The 23,074-nt window shown below is 37.4% G+C and overlaps 1 protein-coding gene across 1 annotated transcript in view; it reads left to right on the plus strand.

Moving 5' to 3' along the window:
- Nucleotides 1-549: 549 nt before the first annotated feature.
- LOC122735734 (centrosomal protein of 97 kDa-like) overlaps nt 550-23,074 on the plus strand; it is a 44,384-nt gene continuing 21,859 nt past the window's right edge. Inside the window, 2 exon segments of the mRNA XM_043977475.1 lie at nt 550-976; nt 22,764-22,965. Of these exon segments, the coding sequence (XP_043833410.1) occupies nt 22,782-22,965 (184 nt within the window). The 5' untranslated portion in view covers nt 550-976; nt 22,764-22,781.

Consider the following 23,074-nt stretch of genomic DNA (forward strand, 5'->3'; position numbering starts at 1 on the left):
TTAGACTCATAGTTCTAGGGCTAGAAGGGGCCCCACAGGCCATCAAGTCTAACCTTCATTTTACAGATGAAGAAACTGAGGCAGTTTTGTCTGAGGCCGCTTTTGAACTCACGTCTTCCTGCCTCCAAGTCCAGCTCTATCCTCTACAACACAGAGCGTGGGGCCAGGGGACCACCACCACACAAGAACCCACACCCTAAATTCCTGTCTTTAACTCGGACCACCCCCTCCCCTCCCGCAGCGATGCTCGGTGCCTCCTCCCCCCAAATTTTCCTTTCATTTCTCTCTTCCTCGTCTCTCCCTCCCTCACGCGGGTGGTCTCACTCCGCTCACTCTAGGGGAGATACGGGGAGGGGATGAGGCGGGGGTCAGGATAGCCGCTTCCCTAAACCAATCCGCAGAACGAGGAAGCCTGCTCAAAGCGGGATGCTCTAGCTCCCGATAGAAACAGCCCCAGCCTGCCCCGCCCAGGCCTAGTCCCCGCCTCCGTCAGGTACATCACTTCCGTTGGTGCCTCCGCCTCCGCCAATTGACGCGGCGGAGCCGGTCTCGGCCGCGGGCGGCCGACGGCGCTCTCAGGTTACAAGTAGCAGCGGTGTCGCCGTGCTGCCCTCGCGGTGCCAAGTGGAGGCATTTTCTTTTTCCACCTCCGGTCCTCAGTCCCGGCGCTCTATTTCACCTTCCCTCGCTTCTTTCCGCCTTTGTTTCCTTGGCATCCGTAGAAGGAGCAACCGCCTTGGGCGCGAGGAGCGCAGCACGTGGCTCTTCCCTGCGCCAAGGGGACCAGCTGCCGAAGTGCGCCCGCGCCTCGCGCCCCGAGGCCCGCCCGGAAGCAACTTGGACCGGGCGCAAGGTCGCCCCTTCTTGTGCACGCGGACTTCTGAGGGTTTCGCGCTTCGGAGCGCTGCAGTCTTGCCGCCGGGGCCGTCTCTCCGGAGCATCATCCCTCGTCCGAGGACTGCAGGCAGGTGGGGAGGTGAGAGGGAACCCCGGAATGCCACTTATTCAAGGGGCTTTAAAGATCCCACCCCCGTGTTTTTTGTTTTTTGTTTTTTGTTTTACAAATGAGGAAATTGAGGTTAAGCGAGATGGTGACTTGCCCGAGATGGCACAAGGGCTTTTTGGGTTGTAGCGCCGATTTATTATTTAGGTTTGCTTTGGGGGCCAGTCCCTTACTGTTGTCATTCATTTTGTCAGAGGGGGAGGAGGGAGTTAGTACCAGTGAGCAGTGACGTCCAGAAAGGACCCACAAAATGCAGGGTAAATTCAGGAAAGGTATTGGAACCGTGCCATTAAACATACTTGGAGCCTTGCACACCACTACAGCTACTCCCACTTTGAAGCGCAGTGTGGTTGGTATATAGAGCAGAAAAGTGTGGTGTGCTTGCAATGAGCAGACCCGGGGATATCTTACTGCTAGCCTTTGTGATCACGGGCCTGTCACATCATCTGTGTCTTTCGCTCTTTTAAAAAATGATTATAATAGACTTTTACTACTTGCAGGGATGGTGGATAAAGCTTAATCTGGTATCCTTAATTGTGATTTACTGTAAGAGATCCAAAGGAAGGCAAATAAAACGATCAGGCTTAAACAAGCAGAAAGAATTAGGATTTTTCTGAAGAATGAAAAGGAGGGAATTGAAATACATGAGTCTTTAGATAGGGAAAACATTAACTCATTGTCCAACCCTGTCAAACTTGTTCCTCTGGTGCTGATTATCTGATTGTCCTGTTTGATTGTTACTGTCACTCTAGTTTAAAAAAAAAAAAAGGTGTGGACTTGGAATCAAGAGACCTGTGTTTAAATCTAGTCTCTGTTACCTTTACTTAGTGTCCCTTCCTACAGGTCCCTAAGTATCAGTAAAATGAGGATAATAATAATACTTGGATTGCTTAACTTAATGAACAAGCAATCACCACAGTGTGGCAGGCATTTTCTAGGTGCTAGGGATACAAAGAAAGAAAATTCCTGTCCTTAAGGAGCTTTCATTCTATTGAGGGAAAGGATATGTACCTATATATGTATATGCAGCATATATGAATACAAAATAGCATATATATATATATATGTATAAAATAGGAGATGGTTAAATACAAATCAATTAAGGAATGCACTAACAGGTGGGGGAATCCAGGAAGGCTTGATGTAGAAAATGATGTTTCAGTTGAGTTTTGAAGGGGGAGAGAGATTATGTGTAGTCATGGAGATATGAGATAAGAGTGCCTTAAGTTAGGAATAGAAGTGGTCAGTTTGACTAGACTATAGAGTATGGTAAGAGGAATAATGTATAAGATTGGAAAGAGAGTATAAACCCTAAATAGTGTAGTTTATATTTTATCTTAGAAAGAATAGGGAACCTCTGGAATTTATTGAGTTGGGGGCAGCTAGGTGGTACAGTGGTTATAGCACTGGCCCTGGAGTCAGGAGGACCTGAGTTCAAATCCAGCCCCAGACACTTGACACTTACTGGCTGTGTGACCCTGAGCAAGTCACTTAACCCTCATTGTCCTGGGGGGAAAAATTCACATTGGAATTTATTGAGTTAGGGAAGTGACCTGGCCAGATCTGCATTTAAGGAAAATTACTTTGGTAGTCATTTGGTACTAGAGGCGGGGAAACCAATTTGGAGTAGTCTAAGTGAGAAATGAAGAGAACCTGAACTAAGGTGGTGGTTGTGTGAGTATAGAGACAGTTCAGATGCAAGACATAGAAATGGCAAGACTTGACAACTGATTGGATATATGAGGTGAGAGAGAATGTATAATTAATAATATTAAGATTACAAATCTTGGAAACTGGAAAAATTACGATTTCATCAACAGTAATAGGGTAGTTTAGAAGAGGGGTTAGTTTTGGGGAAAAGATATGTTCTCTTTGGACATTTTGAATTTGAGTTGTCTCCTGGACGTTTAAAATCCAGTAGGTAACTGGTAATGTGGGACTGGAACTCAGGGGAAGAGAGAAAAACTAGATACATAGATTTGGAAGTCATCAGCATAGAGATGATAATTTAATCTCTGGGAATTGATGAGGTCAGTAAGAACATATACAATGAGATTAGAAGAGAACCCATGAGAGAACCTTGGAATATAAACATGTTAGGAGCGTGATATGGAAAATGAATCTGCAAAGTCACACAATGGTCATACAGGTAGAAGGAGAACCAAGGGAGAGCAGTGTCAGGAAAACCCAGAAAGGTGAGAATATTTAGGAGGAGTCAATAGAGTCAGATGCTGCAGAGAGGTCAAGAAGTATGAAGAATGAGAAGAGGCTATCAGATTTGACAATTAAGAGGTCACTGGTAACTTTGGAGAGAGCAGTTTCAGTTGAGGTTGGAAACAAGATTGTAAAGGGTTGAGGAATGACAGAGGAAGTAGAGGCAACAGATCTTAGGCAGCTTTTCTAGTGGTTTGGCTGTGAAAGGCAAGACATATGATTATGGTTTGAGGAGGGTCTAGTGGGAGTTTTTTCAGTGTGAGGAAGACGAATATTAGGCAAGAAACTAATAAAGGTGAGAGAGATGAAGAAAGTGGGAGCTGTTAGAGTTTAAGGTATGTAGAGAGGCTAAGGCTTTGTTGAGACAAACCACATCTTTGTCAAAGGAAGAGACGAGGCCATATGATGTTAGAGGGTTTTGAGATGTAGAGAAGGGGAAATGAGGGAGTTCAGTGCAAATGACCTTAATTTTCTTGGTAAAGTATGAGAGGGTAGGGGAAGTTTGAGAAGTTTGGAATGTCTCTATAGGGAATGGGAGAGAGAGTTAGGGAGGAGTAAAGCAATTGTCTTGTTGAGGTAAGGGCACTGTTGGGACATCATAATAGGAGATTTGTAGTAAACTTTCAATGAGTTTGGAGACAGATTTCCTATAGTTTCATTCATCCATCAGCATATGGATAGTAGCCGAAAAGGTGGCTGGTAGGAATAATCCAAAAGTTAATGTTGGTAAACATAAAAGTAGGTTGTGGAAGTGTGTGTGTGTGGGGGGGTGTACAAGAGATTTAAGAGTGGAGGATGGTGTCAATTTGAATTGGTCGACTGTAGGATGCATATAGGGAAAAGAAGAAGGTTTGAGCGAGGATGATAGACTAAGAAAGTTCTGAATGTTGGTGAGAATAGATGTTATATGGAAGATTAAGAATAAGTTTAGGAGAAGTAAAGATTAGAGAGAAATGTAATTATAGGAGGTTATTCAGTCTGATAGATGGATTTTGGAGTTTTTGATTATGTAAGTGGAGTATTTCTATATAATGGCAAGGTCAAGGCCGTGACCATCCCAGCAGAGAGCTGAGATTGAGGAATTGGAAGGTTAGCATGTTTGAAGGGATATCAACATGTATGTCAAAATCCTCTATTATAAGGAGAGGAGTTTGGGTAGAAAGGAATACTAATTGAAAACCAGAATTTTATGTGAAAGGCAGTAAAATGTCCTGGGTGCCAATAGATAACTGCTGCTAGGATCTTGATTGAGTAGGAAATTAGAATGGAGCTTTAAAGAGGTAGGTTTTGTACAAATAAAAGATTCTGTACTATGTTGTCTACCTGTAAGTTTTTAAGATGTCTCCTTTTTTTTGGCTCAGGCTACTTAGTTTGGCAGAATATAGACTTTGTTTTCCTTTTATTAGGGTCTTATTAGGCTATTGGTGCTGTTCTGGTTTAAATTTCCTTTATTAACTTCCTTGATTTCTAGATCCAGAGAGAAGAGATTGATTAGGAAGCATTATAGTAGAAGTAAAAGTAGCACTAGCTGTAGCTTCAGCAATGGTGCAGGAGGATTTTCAAGAGTACCAACACAATTTTTTGATGTGTTCAGTGTAAATCTAATAGATCAATATAGGAAATTACATTTTTGAACATAGCCAATGTGGAAATTTATTTTGCTTGACTATGCATCTTTGTTATAGGGATTTTGTTTTTCTTTTTACTTAATTTCATTGGAAGCAGGGTGAGGAGAGAAGATAAATACTTGTTAATTAATAAAGTAAAATTAGAAAGAAAAGTGAGGAAAAATTTTAAAAGTTTTACTATAAACTTAATAACCATCAGCAAAAATAAACACTACTTATACGCCTTAGCATTTCACAAGATAGGAACAAGTGAACTAATGAACATCAAACAGGCCGTTGAATTCTTTTTTAGTCACTTAGGTCTCTCTGAAGCACCTACTTTGGCCTTTTTATTTCTTTTCTTAAGAATAGAAAATTTGATGTTTTAAGGGATATACATCAGAGGAAAACAGATCTTAATTATATAATTAGAAAGTATCACTGTTTTATGACAAATTGAACAAAACGGGATGAGAAATATCAGTGGAAATTGAGAATGGAGAGCCTTTTGAATGTAATCCACGAAATAAAAGGAGACACCTTAGAACAAGAAAAGCACAGATCTAGGTTTTGGTTGCATAAGATTGAAAGGAAATAGCATTTAGAATGATAGAATGTTAGAGATAGGAAAAACCTTTCAGATAGAGCATCTCATTTTACAGAAGAGGATATAGGACTGAGAGAAATGAGGTAACCTTCTCAAGGTTACACATAATAGCATATAACTGGTACTAAAATCCAGGCCTCCTTTTCATATGGTGTGCTTTCTAATAGCATGCTGTGACCATCCAAAGCAATTAGGTTAAAATTCACATATGTTGTAGAGCAAGGAATAGCTTCCTTTCCTCGATGTACCATAACATATAAATTAATCCTAGTGTTAAATTGTTTTCAGATATTGAAGCACTTTTAATTCTAACCAGAAACAAAGTTTTATTTATTTTCAAATACTAATGCTGTGTTTGGCTACAGAAATCCAGATTTGGGTATGTCTTCTTTGAAGATAAGAACCATTTATTTTTATATTTTCCCTTAATACCTACCTTCATTGCTATGCATAGAGTAGGAAATTAGTGAATGTTGTTAAGTGGTGGAATGAGACTTGCTGAGTAGAAAAGTGTATTCTTTCATTTTGAAATCTGCAAATTGGCTTCTGGCATCCCCATTAGGGGAATGATAGGAAAATCTTGGGAAAGATTTAAGGTTAGTGTTAACAGTTATTTTTTAAATGGAAAGTTCAAATAAAACTTTAAAAAAATGAAATGGAGGGGGCAGCTAGGTGGCGCAGTGGATAGAGCACTGACCCTGGAGTCAGGAGGACCTGAGTTCAAATCCTGCCTCAGATACTTGATACTAGCTGTGTGACCCTGAGCAAGTCACTTAACCCCCATTGCCTCACTTAAAAAAAAAAAGAAATGGAAATGTAGCATATCTGTTTTTTTGGTGTTTCTTGTCGGGGGGACTGGGCAATGGGGGTTAAGTGACTTGCTCAGGGTCACACAGCTAGTAAGTATCAAGTATCTGAGGCAGGATTTGAACTCAGGTCCTCCTGAATCCAGGACCAGTGCTCTATCCACTGTGCCACCTAGCTGCCCCCATATCTGTTTTTAAAATTTCATTATTCATAGAGGCCTGAGTCCAGTTTTCTTGTGGTTATGATGAATCTGGAAATCTACCCCAATTTTGTAATATATTACCAGCATCATGCTGACTATCGATAGTTTCTGTATCATTTCAAATAAAGGACAGATGTATACTTGATTTTTTCATTCTCATTTTTCCTTAAGTATTTTAGAGCCTGTTGAAGCATATAGAAGAATATAGCATATGCTAAGAGAAACTAGTTTGATTGGCTCAGTGTTGCATTCTTTTGAAATGCTGAAAGAATTGATACTAGAGACTCTATTGAAGAGAATAATGAAATACTTGATGAATCAAGCAGTTCTGGGTCAGTACCAGGTACAGTACACAAGGCTTTGAAAAAGAAGCTAGAATTCAAGCATGATCTTGGATTGGTAAGTATATTTTGCAATAATAAAATGTTTAAGTGGTAGGACTTTAATTGTTAATGATTTTTTCCAAGAGAATAACTTAACTGATGGCTAAAACATTGAAGAAACCAAAAAACTTAGTCAGCTTGATGGATAATGTGACTGACTCAGTTGATGCTTTCATTACCTTTGAATATATAAACTAAAGAAAATCTTCTGTCTTTTCATCCTATTTAAATATCTTTTTTTAGGTAGATGGAGTGGGGATACTTGAGTGTCTCTATCTTGCCCAGCCAGAAGTGCAGCAGCTATTACATGAGCTCTAACCTGCTCAGTTTTTTTCATCTGGGCCAGTTTGCCCCTCTTTAGGCAGCCTGGTAGTCTCCCCACTTTTGGGGGCTCCCTATATTGGTGCTAAGCTTAGTGAAACATACAGTAAGCTTCACTCACAACTCCCAAACTCAAGGTGTATTAGCCATAGCCTCCCCAGTAGCAGGGATTACAGGTGTGTGTTACCATGCCCAGCTAAATATCTTCTTGGAAGAAGGGTATTGGAGCCAGAACTTGGGATTGAATGTTGGTTCTGACACATACTACCTTGTGTGACCATGGGCAAGTCACTGAACTTCTCTGGGCCTTAAGTTTCTAAGAAACTCAAGTTTGGGTGGTGGTGTTTTTTTTAAGTTAATGTTACAGGTTGGTTTTTAAAAAATTAATGTGTTTTTTAAATTAATGAAAGAATTAAACCTAATTTCTTAAGTGCTTACTATATAGCAGGTATATATGCTAATTGATTAGGGTACAAATACAAAAATTGAGATAGCCAGTGCCCACAAAGACCTTACATTTTAATAATGGCTAGCATTTATAAAGGAGTGGTAGCCAGGGAAGTTATAGAGATGGTGAATTAAACTATAAGGTTATAAACTGACACACCCTTTCCAGAAACAATGGTACTATTAATTTTATTATTGGAAGAGTGAGAGCTGGAAAGACAGCTTGGAGTATATCCAGAGTAGATGGAAAATTGCAAAATGGCTTGGGCAGATAGCTGGATAGGATGTAAAAGTAAATTTAACATAAAAATTACAGATGAAATGTAATACACAGAAGGCTAAGATGCCACTGTGAAAAAGTACACAGGATTCCAGCCCTGTAACATATATTCCAGCAATGATATTAAAAAAGCACCAAATCAAAAAATGAGAAAGAAATCCAAAAAGAATTTCAGGTCATGTGACCAATAAGATGGACTTTCTTTTATACCCAGGGCCCTTCAAAATTCTCCACAATTATAATTATGTGTAAGAGGTAAACAAATTAAAGCTATCTCTACGGTCTAAGATACCAAAAACCCTAATGAGATAACAGCATGTTGAATTAGCAGCAGAGGAGAGTAATCCCTAATATGCTTACTCAATACCCTTTCTTCGACCACCTTCCACTCACTGGTAGGGTTATATTACCAGCCCCATGAACTTGTGTTCTGGGATTCACTCAACTATTCCATTGCTGATGCTGCGATCTCAACCAACAGAGCCCCCTGCCCTCACCACATCATTCTCTGGCAACAAACAACAGAACTTAACTGTGTGCTCCCCCAGTGGAGGTGGGGGTATAGGAAAGCAGACATATACTCAGCCTGGGGTGTCAGCCAGCACATATTCTATACTGTAGCAGTGCTCAGTTAGAAAACTAAAGAAGATTGGGACGTGGGACAGGGAACCAATAGGGGGGAGGAGAGGGAGAGAAGAGTGTGAGGAGGGAACAATGGAGTTTCACCAGACCTTAAGGAAACAGGATTGATATCCAGTCGGGGCCAGTCCTTGTCCCCTAGAAATCAACTTGGGTCAGGGACTAAGGTTGGTAAACATTCCCCAGTATGGAGGGAGCTTTGAGGTCCAGCTCTCAGGATAATTTCTATTTAAGGGGAATGAGTCAGAAAATGACCCATAGGGGAATATGAGGGAAGACTGGAATTGCCAAACATCTTAAGAAGAAGAAAACTCAGTTTAAAAACCCTGAACATGAACAGATAAATCAACAGGGAATATATTAATAAAAAAACAGGAAATGACCTCCAGGACATCTAAGTGTACCCAGAATAAATATTGTAAGACAAATGAAAATGAGTTAACACACCTGATGGGGCAGAAGACCCTATGGATTGTCAAGAACTATAATAGGATGTTCCTAAATGGTTCTTGAGAAAAATGAGAATCATGAAAGTAGAATTTATGGCCTGCACAGAAAAAATAATTGGCAAAATAGACAAACTTGAATCCATGGTGACAAGTCTCTCTAAGAAAATGAAAGAGAGGGGCAGCTAGGTGGTGCAGTGGATAGAGCACTGACCCTGGATTCAGGAGGGCCTGAGTTCAAATTCAGCCTCAGACACTTGACACTTACTAGCTATGTGACCTTGGGCAAGTCACCTAACCCTCATTTCCCCGCAAAAAAGAAAAGAAAATGAAAGAGAACAATTAATAGGTAATGTAAATACACAAAAGTAGTAGAAGAGAAGCAAAAAGTAATAATGCTAAAATAATTGGTCTCCACACAAGTAAAACATGTCAATCTCAAAGACAGTATATAGAGACAAATTAAGGGTCATAGGTCTCCCAGAAGACTATAACAACAACAACAACAACAAAATCTTGAAAAAACTTGTTTACTTTAATGCAAGAAAAAAGAAAACTGCTTCAAACTTCTGAATATAGAAAACAAAGTGCCAATTTAGGAAAGGTCTTCAAATACAAAGTAAAGGAAATTTGAATAACACAAGATCATTTTATACCTACCAGAAATTGCAAGAGGGAATGGAACAATGTGTTTTGAAGAGCAAAGGAGTTCAAGGCATAACCCAAAGTCACATATCCTATAACTTAAGCCTCATCAAGGAAAATAATGGTTATGAAATTAAAAGATAGGCATTTGGGGCATTTCTACAAAGAAATCAAGATCTGAACAGTTAATTTGCTTTGCAGATACCCCAGGTAACAAAAAACAAGAAAAAGCAATAAATATAATAGCCACAGAAAGCATGAATAATGAAATAAATTAACCCCATTAAAAAAATCTAGAAGACAAAATAATAACGGAAGGCTCATCAAGAGATTTCTTTCTAAAAGAATAAGGGTAGGGGCAGCTAGGTGGTGCAGTGGATAGAGCACCGGCCCTGGATTCAGGAGAACCTGAGTTCAAATCTGGCCTCAGAGACTTAACACTTACTAGCTGTGTGACCCTGGGCAAGTCACTTAATCCCAATTGCCTCACCAAAAAAAAACCAAAAGAATAAGGGTACAAGTGGAGTTTAAATAGAAGAATGGATGGAGGAACAGGCCTGAAATACCATAGATTAAACCTATAGTACCCTACCTTCAGGTGAATCAGTGTCTTTGGTGGGATTAAACTGCAGAATGGAGAAGAGGAGGGGGTGAGGGTGTATAAAAGGAGAAAGAGGAGAAAGAAAATAGAGGGAACTGTGTGATATACCCTAATCAAGCCAATGGTTGTAGTTTCTTAGTAATAGGGGGCAGGACTGTGAGAGAATGGATAGAGGTGACAAAGGAAGGGATTGAAACAGAGGATTGAAAAGGCAACATCTTGTAGTGGTGGTGATTGGGGGGGGGGTTCCCTGCTAAAGAACAACTCCCAAAGGAGAGGAGAGACATTCTTTAGTAGGAGATGGGGGCCTAAGTGGGTATAATCTGCAGACATTTGGTGTTTAGAGACAACTGTTTCTGAGAGAATGTTGTGTCTCTATAGACAAGACCCTACCTCAGAAGAAGGGGAATGAGGATTCCTTTGAACGATTAACATCTAGAAGGATGAGGTTTGAACTCAGAGAATTCCTGGCAATGGGAAAGAAAATGGGAGGGCAGGTAGAAACAACTGCATAATCAGGTACATAGAAACTTTTCTACCATGTGGCAGTATTTCTCTCCCCTCCATCTCTGGCAGAGTAAGGGACTGCTGATAATGGGGGAAGAGCATAGCAAGATGGACAAGGCAACAAAATACAAGCTTTTAGAAGGAACTTAAAATAGATAATTTAGAAGCTTTAATTCCATGAGGAATACAAAGACTAAAGAAGGAATAAATAAGACATAAAGATTATGAAGCAAAGGGAAGGATAAAAGAAGAGAATGAGGAAAAGAAATTACTTTTAGAACAAGGTACAGAAAAAAAACACTTTAAGATGAAGAAGAGAAGGTCAGTTATACTCAAAAGTTAAGTAAAGCTCTTTCTTTTTTTTTAAAGTGAGGCAATTGGGGTTAAGTGACTTGCCCAGGGTCACACAGCTAGTAAGTGTTAAGTGTCTGAGGTTGGATTTGAACTTGGGTACTCCTGACTCCAGGGCTGGTGCTCTATCCACTGTGCCACCTAGCTGCCCCAAAGAAAACTCTTAAACTAGGGTAAAGGGTGACAAACAAGAGGAAACTTGAGGCTATGGGGAAGAGGGCTGTGAGAAAAGGATTACCTTAAAGTAGATTAAACAAAAATAACAAAAAATCTTCAATTTTATAGACAAATGGAAGAATATATAAACCTAGCTCTTATAACTTTAATTGTGATTGGATTAAATCCAATTGAAGAAAGTGACAAATTGGGCAAGAGCATAAAACCCCACAATCTGTTGCTTAGACAAAACTTATCTAAAAAGCAAAGACATATACAATAAAAATGATGAACTGGAACAAAATTTACTATGAATCACATTAATTTTTAAAAAGCTAGGAACTACAGGCGTGCTATCAGACAAAATAAAACCAAGTGCAATATAAAAAGATGGGAGAAGTATAGACAACAAACTAACATCAGTAGTAAATATATATACTCCATATGCCTTGGTATCTAAATTCATAAAGGAAAAATTAACTATATTCCAAGAAGACATAGATAGTAATACAATAATAGCAAGAGACTTTTAATGACCCTCTCAGTTTTTGACAAATCTCAAGGAAAGATAATAAAAGAAAAAGTTAGAGTGAAGAGATTTATGGCATCTTTTATATGGACAACAATGAAAAATATATAAACGTGTGTGTTACAGGGCAAAATGAAATAAAATTAATAATTAGTTTAGGGAGCAACAACAAAAGACAGAATCAAATGGACACAACTCACTCAATATTTAGGATTTCATTGTTCAGAACAAATCAGAAACAGTGATTTATGAAAAAAATTAAAATGATGAAACATACCAAAATTTCTGTGTTGCCTTAAAGGAAAATTATAACCCTACAAACATATATTAATAGAATTAAAAAGGAGACATTTAATGAACTGAATATACATTTTTATAAATTAGAAAGCCTACAAATAAACTTAAAATAAGCACAGAAGAGGAAATATTGAAAATTCAAAATGAAGTAGATAAATTAGAAAGCAAAAAGATTATAGAAGTAAAACTGAAAGCTGGTTCTTTGAAAAGACTAGTGTAACGAACAGACCTTTGGCCAATTTGATTAGAAAGAAGGCAGAGGGAAGCTAGGTGGTGCAGTGGATAGAGCACCGGCCCTGGAGTCAGGAGGAGCTGAGTTCAAATCCAGTCTCAGATACTTGACCCTTACTAGCTGTGTGACCCTGGGCAAGTCACTTAACCCCAATTGCCTCACCAAAAACCCCAAACAAAAACCAAACAAACAAAAAGGCAGAAAATCAGATCAACAAAATAGCAAAGAACAAGATACAATCAGCAACACAAGAGGAAATAAAATAATTATCTGAACCTACTATTCCCAATTATGTACTAACAAAAATTCAAGAAGAGAAAGGCATATTTTCAAAAATAGAAAATACCCAAATTAATAGATGATCTTACATAATCCATTTTTTTTAAAAAAAGGAAATAGAACTGTTACATAGATTACAGGGATTCATCCAAGAAATCATTTAATCATGACCAAGATTTATACCAAGTATGTAAGGATGGGTCAACATTTGGAAATAAAACATAATTAATTATATTAAAAACCACAGTATCCAAAAATCACATCAATAGATGAAGAAAAAGCCTTTGAGAAAATAAAACATTTGTTTACCCCAAAAGCCTACAAAATATAATCATGGAAGGACTTTTTAAAAATAGAATGAAATCTCTCTAAATGGGGTTACACTAGAAGCTTTCCTAATAATACGGCAATGGTGTCCACTCTGCTATTAATAGATATGTTCTTGAAATGCTAGCATTAACAATAAGATGAGAAAGAAATTAAAGTTACAAAGACAGGCAAGGAGGAGATTTAAAATATTAGAATATCCTAGGGAATCAGCAAAGATACTAATTGAGACAATAGCTTCAATAAAGGTCCAAACTAGAAAATAAATTTTCAAAATAACCAGCCTTTCTCTCTTAGAATGATAAAATACACCAAAGCATACAAAATGTATGTAGATTAAATTATAAAATGCTCCTTTAAAAATAAGGAATAATTTAAATAACTGGAGGAATATTCAGTGCTCATGGCAGGGCCATGCACATGTAATAAAAATGATCAGTTTACAGTTTTAATGCTATGCCAATGAAACTATCAAACAACATTTTATGGAGCTCAGTAAAATAACAAAATATATTTATAGAAGCAAAAGCTCTAGAATATCAAGGAAAATAATGGGAAAAAATGGTAAAGATGAAAGGCAAATAGCACTTCCAGATGTCAAGCTATATATTACAAAGCAGCAGTTGTCAAAATCAATTGGTATTGGCTAAAGAATAGAAAGGCCGGGGGCAGCTAGGTGGCGCAGTGGATAGAGCACCGGCCCTGGAGTCAGGAGTACCTGAGTTCAAATCTGGCCTTAGACACTTAACACTTACTAGCTGTGTGACCCTGGGCAAGTCACTTAACCCCAATTGCCTCACTTAAAAAAAAATATAAAGGCCAATCAATGGAATAGACTGGACAAGGAAGAATCAGAAATCATGGAACACGATCCAATGCTCAGTAAACTGGAAAATATAAATTTCTTTGGTCAAAGGATATGAACAGGCAGTTTTTAGACAAAGAAGTCAAAGCTATCTATAGTCATATGAAAAAATGCTCTAAATCACTATTGATCAGAGAAATGCAAATTAAAACAATTCTGAGGTACCACTTCACACCTATCAGAATGGAAGATATAACAAAAAAGGAAAATCTTGGATGTTGGAGGGGATGTGGGAAAACTCAGATGCAGTTATGAACTGATCCAACCATTCTGGAGAGCAATTTGGAACTATGCCCAAATGGCTATAGAACTATGCATACCCTTTGATCCAGCCATACCACTGCTACATTTATATCCCAAAGACATCTCCAAAAAGAGAAAAAGACCTATTTGTATAAAAATATTTCTAGCAGCTTTCTGTGGTGGCTAAGAATTGGAAATAAAAGGAATGCCCAATAGTAGCTGAACAAGCTGTGGTATATGATGGTGCTGGAATATTATTGTATTATAAGAAATGATGAGCAGGATAATTTCAGAAAGGCCTGGAAAGATTTGTATGAACTGATGTATAGTGAAGTAAGCAGAACCAGGAGAATATTGTGCCATGAAAGCAATATTGTTTGATGAAGAACTGTGAGTGACTTAACTATTCTTAGCAATACCATTGTATTATTGTATTATATTGGATCGTTATCCAAGACAGTCCCAAAGACCTAATGATAAAGCATACTATCCACCTCCAAAGAAAGAACTGACATTCATTGAACGCAGACTGAAGCATGCTGTTTTTCACTTTAGTTCTTTCATGTTTTTCTTTTATTTAAGTTTTCTTATACAAAATGACTAATGTAGAAATGTTTTACATAATTGCACATGTATAACCTATATCTTATTGCTTACTGCCTCAGGGAGGGGGGAGGGGGGAGGGGAGAAGAGATATAATTTGTAACTCAAAACTTTAAATAAAAATGTTTATTATCCATAAAAAATATCTTAAATAATTCTTGTTTGATTAATAAAACACATCTATATACATTCATACACACATATATACATATACATACACATATGTCTTCATTCTATGTCTTGGCTAACAAACCCTGATCTGAGAAATATGATGTATGACAATATGTATACCTATTGTGTTGTTTAAAATCTAAATTTTGGGGGGGCGGCTAGGTGGTGCAGTGGATAAAGCACCGGCCCTGGATTCAGGAGTACCTGAGTTCAAATCCGGCCTCAGACACTTGACACTTACTAGCTGTGTGACCCTGGGCAAGTCACTTAACCCCTATTGCCCCGCAAAAAAAAAATAAATAAATAAATCTAAATTTTGGGTTCTAATCTGCCCCCCCAGTCTTGGGGGGAAGCTGACTAAAATCACTGATAAATTCAACAAGAGTTTAGGCTTTTAAAGATTTATTAAAATAAATATATGAATGTATGAGTGTGTGTGTATATATATATATAAATATATAAAATAAGTTAGTGAAGAGAGAGAGATTGAGAACAGATTCCTTATAGCATGGAAATCCTAGCTCAGATCTATTTCGGTATAGCCAGAGAGAAAGAAAGCAATTAATTTCCTTTCCTAGCAGCCCATGTGAAATCTCTCACCACCAAGTCGGTGTCCTAACAATTCTCCATCTGCCACCATGCTCATTTCCCAGACAAAAAGAGGCCGATCCTCAATGACTTCTCCCAGAAGCTGTCTGTGAAACAGGAAGCAGGGCTGTCCACACACACCGCTCCAAGCTAATTGGCTGGTAGCTCTGATTGACAAGTCCCACAGGTGGTTCTATAGATGTAACTTCTGGACACTAAAGTCACATGGTCTCTAAATCACATGCTTTCTCCTCATAGCAGAGCTTCCCTACAGTATCTCTCCAGAAGGGGGTGCAACTCCAATTCTCACAGTCCAGTTGTGTCTCCCCCCACCCCCGTGCTTTGTTAAGAAACATTGTTTCCTTAATGAAACAGTAACATTACAGATGTTTATGACTAAGTAAAGGGAATGAAAAGAGAGAAAAAGAAATTGAGCAATGCATTGACAAAGGCTGAAGGGGGCACTCCCCTATTAGCAGGTGGATATTACAAACATAAAAACTAAAGGGGAGTGCCTCCCTTTAGTAAGTGGACATTATAAACAGTGTATACAATATGGAAAAGGAAAACAGGGAAATATCCATTTAAGTCATATGTGTGGACACATGTACACACATGGTTGTTCCAAAAGTCTTAATATAGTTTAAAGCCATGACCAAAAAAACTCATGACACCATATTTCAAGAAATCATTCAGATTTATCAGAACCAAAGGGCAAAGTAAAAATAAAAAGTGCCCACAGGTTACCTCCTGAAAGAAACTCCAATATGAAAACTTCCAGGAATGTCATAGCCAAAATCCAGAGCTTTCAAATCAAAGAAAAAGTATTGAAAGTAGCCAGAAATAAAGAATTAAAATATTATGGAATTAGTCAGAATTACATAATACTTGGCAACAACTACTTTAAAGGGGAGGAAACCCTGCAATACATTACACTAAATGGTAAAAGATAAAGGCTTATAACCAATCATTCATTTTGCATGATTAGCATAATTCTTTGGGGGGAAATGGACCTTTAATGGCATAGGGCACTTTCAGGTATTCTTGGTGAAACACAAAGAATGGTGAGCACAAGAATCAGAATAAATCTAGAAAGAGTAATAGATTTGAGCAATTGGAAAAGATTAGACAATAATGGTATGCTTACATTTTAATAGTTGGGAAGAAGATGAGTGATGTCAGCATCACAATATCTTCAGGGGTCACAGGGAAATAAGATAAACAGACTGGTTGTAGTTTTGTTTGGTGTTGACAGTCTTAAGAAATAGGAGGAAGAAAGCTATAAACTGGTGGGTAGGAGGGGAATGAATGATGAAGAAAGAGGTGGATCTATATAAGGTACACAATATGTAAAAGTGGAAAAAAAGGGGAATGGGTAACACCTGAACCTCATTGTTATCTGAACCAAAGAGGATTGAACACATGCATGCACACAGATACACATGCTTGAACGCACACACACACACACAGAGTCTATTATACTAATACGTCAAATTCAACTGACTTCCAATCTACATAACCAACTCTAATCTTAGATCACTAATTACCTAGTAGACATTTTAAAGTGAAAGTCTTGGAGATATCTTAAACTCATAATGTTTACTTTTTTTTTTTTTGCTGGTCAGTGAGGGTTAAGTGACTTGCCCAGGGTCACACAGCTAGTACGTGTTAAATGTCTGAGGCTGGATTTGAACCTGGGTCCTCCTGAATCCAGGGCCAGTGCTTTATCCACTGCATCACCTAGCTGCCCTAAACTCATAATGTTTAAAACTGAACTCAATATCTTTGCCCCTAAATCCTTCTCTTTTCCAAACTTACCCATTTCTGTCTAATGCATCACTATCCTTCTAATGTCTCAGGTTCATAATTTTGACATCCTGAACTATTTTCCTTCACCCTATATATTTAATCAGTTGCTAAATCTTGTTGTTTCTGCCTTCATTTTTTCAAATCTGATCCCTTCTCATTCATACAATTCAGACCATCATTTCTTGCCTAGATTATTACAACAGCCTCCTAATTGGTGTCCCTGCCAGGAGTCACTCATTATTCCAACAAGACTACGTACTTACATCAAAGTATTTTCCTTAAGTGCAGAGTTCACCCTAAAACTCCCTTACTCAACCAATTAAAGTGGCTTCCTATTGTGCCTAGGATAAATATTGGAGCAGCTAGGTGACAGTGGATAGAGCACTGAGCTTGAAGTCAGGAGGACCTGCGTTCAAATTTGATCTGAGACACCAGCTATGTGACCCTGGGCAAGTCACTTAACTTTGATTGGCTCAAACATCTGGGACCATCTCTAGTCATCCTGATGTATCTTGCCACTGGACTCAGATGGCTCTGGAAGAGAGAGTGAGGCTGGTGACTTTGCACAGCCCTCTCTCACTTAAATCCAATTCATTGCAAGTCATGACATCACCTCCCAGGGTCACGGTCCTCTTGGAGAATGAAGGGCAAACAACAAGATAAAATATGAATTCCTCTGTTTAGCCTTTAAAGACCTACACAACAGGCCCCGATCTATCTTTGTAACCTTATTAGATATTATTCCTCATCCTTTATTTTGTAATCTAATCCAACCAGCTTCCTCTCTGTTCCTTATATACAAAACTCCCATCACCCCTGCTTGGGATTCACTCTATCCTTACATTCTCCTCATAGAGTTTCCTTTAAGCTACACCTGAGACAGCTAGATGGTACAGTGGATAATGTTGAGCTTGGAGTTAGGAAAGCCTGAGTTCATATCCTGCCTCAGAAACTTACCAGTAGCATAACCTTGGGCAAGTCACTTCCCCTCTACCAGCCTCAGTTTCCTCATTTGTAAAATGAGGATTATAATATCACATACCAAACAGGGTTGTTGTGAGGATCAAATAAGATAACATGTAAAGTGCTAAGTGCTTTAAAAAAAGTATACTTCAGACTTCATTCTACTTCATTAAACCGTTTGTGATTTTCCCCCAATGCTAGTGCCCTCTTTATTACTGGTAATTAACTATTTCATGAATGTATTAACGTTATGTTTATGCTATATATATTTTTTTATATATACTTGTCTTTTTATCCTATACAGTAAATATTTATCAAGCACCTACTATGTGCTAGGCACAGTGCTAAGCACTGGGGATATAGTTAACAAAAAGAAAGTCTCTTCCCTCAGAGTTCTAAAGGAGGGACTCAAAAACAAAAATAGGCAAAAAAGCCAAATGGGGGACAACAGGAAGCACTCAGTACAGGGGCCTATTGTTCTCGAGTTGAAATCAGGCAGAGGAGTGGTAAAGTGGAATGAATTGAGTCTAGTTTCTGTCCTCTCTAAAGGAAAGCATTGAGAGGAATTTGGTACTCCACTTTCCAGCCCTCCAGTCAAAGGACACCAAGAAGAGGTAGTGTCAATCAAGGCTTAAATTTGCAGCATGGAGGTGAGATTTCCCCCATTAGAATATAATATAATTGAGAGTAGGGACTGTTTGATTGGTTGTACTTTTACTTGCAATGTACTTGCCTGGCACATACTAGGTTATTAGGCCCTTAATAAATATTGATTGTATCAGGTTGGGCTAGGGAAAGGGAAGGGGAGGGCAGGGATTTAAGAGAGAAAGTAGAATTAGAGAGGGAATAATCACAAACAAAATAAACTGCAGCTTTGGAAGATGGATTATAATGGGGGGATTAAAAAAGAATGTGTAAGAACCAAGAATCTTGTCCCCAGACAAGGAGAAGAGAAAAGAGACAGTTAAGTGGAAGCAGATTGCTGTAGTTAACGGAACAGTAGTGTTCATGACATTCTTTCTATTTCACCATTTCCTTCTTTGTAAAGAGGAGTGTGGGGATCAAAGAGAGGAAACAGTTATAAAGAGAAGTGATAGAGAGAAATTGCAATTAGCAGTCATAACCATGAATAAGAATGGCATGAGCTCACCCCTAAAAATGGAAGAGGATATGATATTAGGAAACAGCATTCAATAATTTGTTGTTTGTAAGAAACATTAAACAATAGAAAACAGAATTTATTACACTTCAAGTAAACAAAAAAACCAGATAGTAAAAATTATCTAAGACAAGGTAACAGTAAAAAATATAGTTAAAAGGGCTATAATATGCTTAAAGGTACCTTAGAAAATGAAATCATACCAATACATAATATACACATAATATACAGGTATAATAGTTCTTAAAGGAAAAGTTTAATTATAGGAAGAAATAGATGTGAAAACTAGACTATTTGGGAATCCCAATATACTTTTCTTAGTGGACAGATTAACAAAAATATAGATAAAAAATTAAGGACCAGAATAGAACTTTAGAAAAATGAAACAATAATAGATCACTAATAATTATTCAAGAGAAATAGTAAGGAATAAACATATTTCTCTGCTGTACATGGCACCTTTACAAAGTTGACCATATGCTAGGGCATAAGAGCCTTATAAAATTTTTTTTTAAAGCAGAACTATTAAATATATCCTTTACTGACCACAAAAACAACAAAATTATAATTAATAAAGGGCTTTTAAATAAAGGACTAAAACTTAATTGGAAATAAAATAATAATCCTAAAGAATTGGTGAGTCAAAGAACAAATTATAGGAACAAATAGATAATCTCATCAAATCAAAAACAGCAATGAAATAATAAATCCAAACTTTTGGAATTCAGCCAAAACAGTCTTGAGGGGAAAACTTTATATCACTAAATATTTTTGTCAACAAAAAAGAGAAAGAACAGGTGGATGATTTGGGCAAGAAATTTTGAAAAAGAACCTAGAAAAGCAACAAATCAATAACTCCTACCCAAACACCAAAATAGAAATCCCGGAAATCAAAGAAAAATGAGCAAAATTAACATGCATAAACAACAACAACATTGAACTGAAAAAGAATAGGAGATAGCATTTTGGTTAAAAATTTTAAAAATTTAAAAACCTAATAAAATAGATAAACTAAGCTATTCTGAATTTTTAAAAGAAGGTGAAATTATCAATAATAAAAATTTAAAAGAAGCATTCATAACAAGAGGAAGTAAAGGAAATTATTAGAAACTATTTTGTTCAGTTCTATACCACAGAAATATTAACTGATTATTTAAATAAAATTGATATTTAAAAAACATCCAAATTAATAGAACAATATTGAAATAGAGAATTTAAATAACTCAGTCTCAGAAAAAGATACTTACTAATCCATAAATTAACTACCAAAGGAGAAAATGCCAGGACCAGATTGATTTTTATTTTTTTGGTGCAGGGCAATAAGGGTTAAGTGACTTACCCAGGGTCACACAGCTAGTAAGTGTCAAGTGTCTTGAAGCCAGAATTGAACTCAGGTCCTCCTGAATCCAGGGCCAGTGCTCTATCCACTGTGCCACCTAGCTGTCCCGACCAGATTGATTTTTTGTTTGTTTGTTTGTTTTGGTGAGGAAATTGGGGTTAAGTGACTTGCCCAGGGTCACACAGCTAGTAAGTGTTAAGTGTCTGAGGCCGGATTTGAACTCAGCTCCACCTGACTCCAGGGCCGGTACTCTATCCACTGCTCCACCTAGCTGTCCCCCAGATTGATTTTTAATGGAATTCTATCAACCATTCAATGAATGATGAATTCTATTAACTATTTGCCAAAAAAAAAAAAATTCCTCTTTAGTTCTTTCTGTGATACAAACATGGTCTTGATACCTAAATGAAGGAGATGTGAAACAAATAAAATTACAGACCAATATCCATAATGAATTTTAATGCAAAAATATTTTATAGAAATATAAGCTGAGATAATGTAGCAATATATTTAAAAGATCATATGCTATGAACAGATTGGTTTTATATTATAAATGCAGTGTTGGTTCAGTATTAGGATAACTATAAGCATAATTGAAATTATTAATAGCAGGGGCAGCTAGGTGGCGGAGTGCATAGAATACCGGCCCTGGATTCAGAAGGACCTGAGTTACAATCCAGCCTCAGATATTTGACACTTAACTAGCTGTATGACCTTGGGAAAGTCACTTAACCCCAATTGTCTCACCCCCCCAAAAAAAGAAATTATTAATAGCAAAACTAATAAAAATAAAATTATTATATCAGTTAATGCAGAACAAACTTTCGACAAAATACAAAACTAATTTTTGCCAAACAAAAAAAGAAAACATATAAACAGACATTTTCTTTCTATAACAAATATCATATAAAAACCAAGAGCTAGCATTATATATCATGAAGAAATGCTCATGAGTTCAAATTCAGTCTCAGACACTTACTAGCTGTGTGACCCTGGGCAAATCACTTAACCATTTTGCCTCAGTTCCTCATATGTAAAATGAACTGGAGAAGGAAATTGCAAACCATTCCAATATCTTTGTCAAGAAAACCCCAAAATGAGGTCATGAAGAGTCAGACATGACTGAAATGACTTAACAACAACAAAAAAAGAAAAGCAGTTTGGAAAGAATTAAGACCTCTGACCAATGAAGTAATCAACCATAGCTCCTGAGATGGAGCTATAGAGCATTTATTAAGCACGTGGTCCAGGTACTTTGCTAAGCACTGGGAATACAAATACAAGGCAAAGAGAAAAAACAGTTCTTGCCATTCTAATAGGAGAAAACTCATAAAAGATAACTGAAAAGTTGAAGGGAGGAAGAGGAAGAAGAGAAAGTAACTAGACAGGAGTATGATGAACAAGTCCAGAGAGGGAGGAGTGGAACTGGGAGAGGAATGAAGGAGTAAGCATGACTGGCCAGGGCACTTCCTCAAATGAATGTTCTGAAAATGAACTTGACAGTCAGAGGAAGTGGCAATAGGGGTGGAAGAATTTTTGAGTGAGAAGGTTGCTGGATAATTGTAGAGAAGTCCAGAGTCAGGAACAAAGCTTTAAAAAGAATGCATGTCAAATGACCAGTGATGGAATATTCTCTTTCCCCTACTTCACAGAAAGGTAATGGACTAGAAATGCAGAATAAGACACATCTTTGGACACAGGCAGGATGTGCTAACTTTTTAACAAGGAAGGGTATTTTGGGGGGAAAATTATTAATGAGAGGGGCTAGTGATAGCAATGCAAAAAAATATATAAATTAAGTATTTTAAAAGGTACAAAAGGGAACAGAATGTGGTATAGGAGAAAATAGTCAAGTGAGTTAGCCTTTGGAAGTAACATGTTGAATTTAATATATACTTACAAAAAGTTACAATATATACTTACAAAAAGTTACAAAAAGTTAAGCTATGTGCAATAAGATTCATGGTTTCATGATTCTCCTTTTCTGTTTCTTTTTTGTTTTCCTCTCTTTGTTCTTTGTATATAGAAATGTTTATGTTTGTTGGGTTTTGTCAAGTCCAGAATAATGAAAATTGTAAGCTTCATTAGCAGATTATAAAAAAATATAATACAGATAACTTGTAATGTTAAATTAACTTAACAGGCTGACACCAAAAGTCTTATGATGACTTGTTCAGAGTATTGTCCAATGATCTTAAAACAACCAAATCAGCAAAGACTTTCCAGTCATTCCTGTGATACTACCTGGCTGAGAGAGGGAGAAGAATACAGAGTTCCTAATTTTGTTTTATCAGCAATTGTAAAGGGAACTGTTTTCAGTCATGAGGCAGTGGTGGATCTTTCAGGTAATGATTTTCTTTAATCATAATTTTAAATTAACTTGTACATTTTTGGGAAATGGGTATATACATTAGGGACATATATTTAAGCATGTCTTATTAAGTGAATATAGGT

Source organism: Dromiciops gliroides, chromosome 1 (genome assembly GCF_019393635.1).
Source record: "Dromiciops gliroides isolate mDroGli1 chromosome 1, mDroGli1.pri, whole genome shotgun sequence".
NCBI lineage: Eukaryota > Metazoa > Chordata > Mammalia > Microbiotheria > Microbiotheriidae > Dromiciops > Dromiciops gliroides.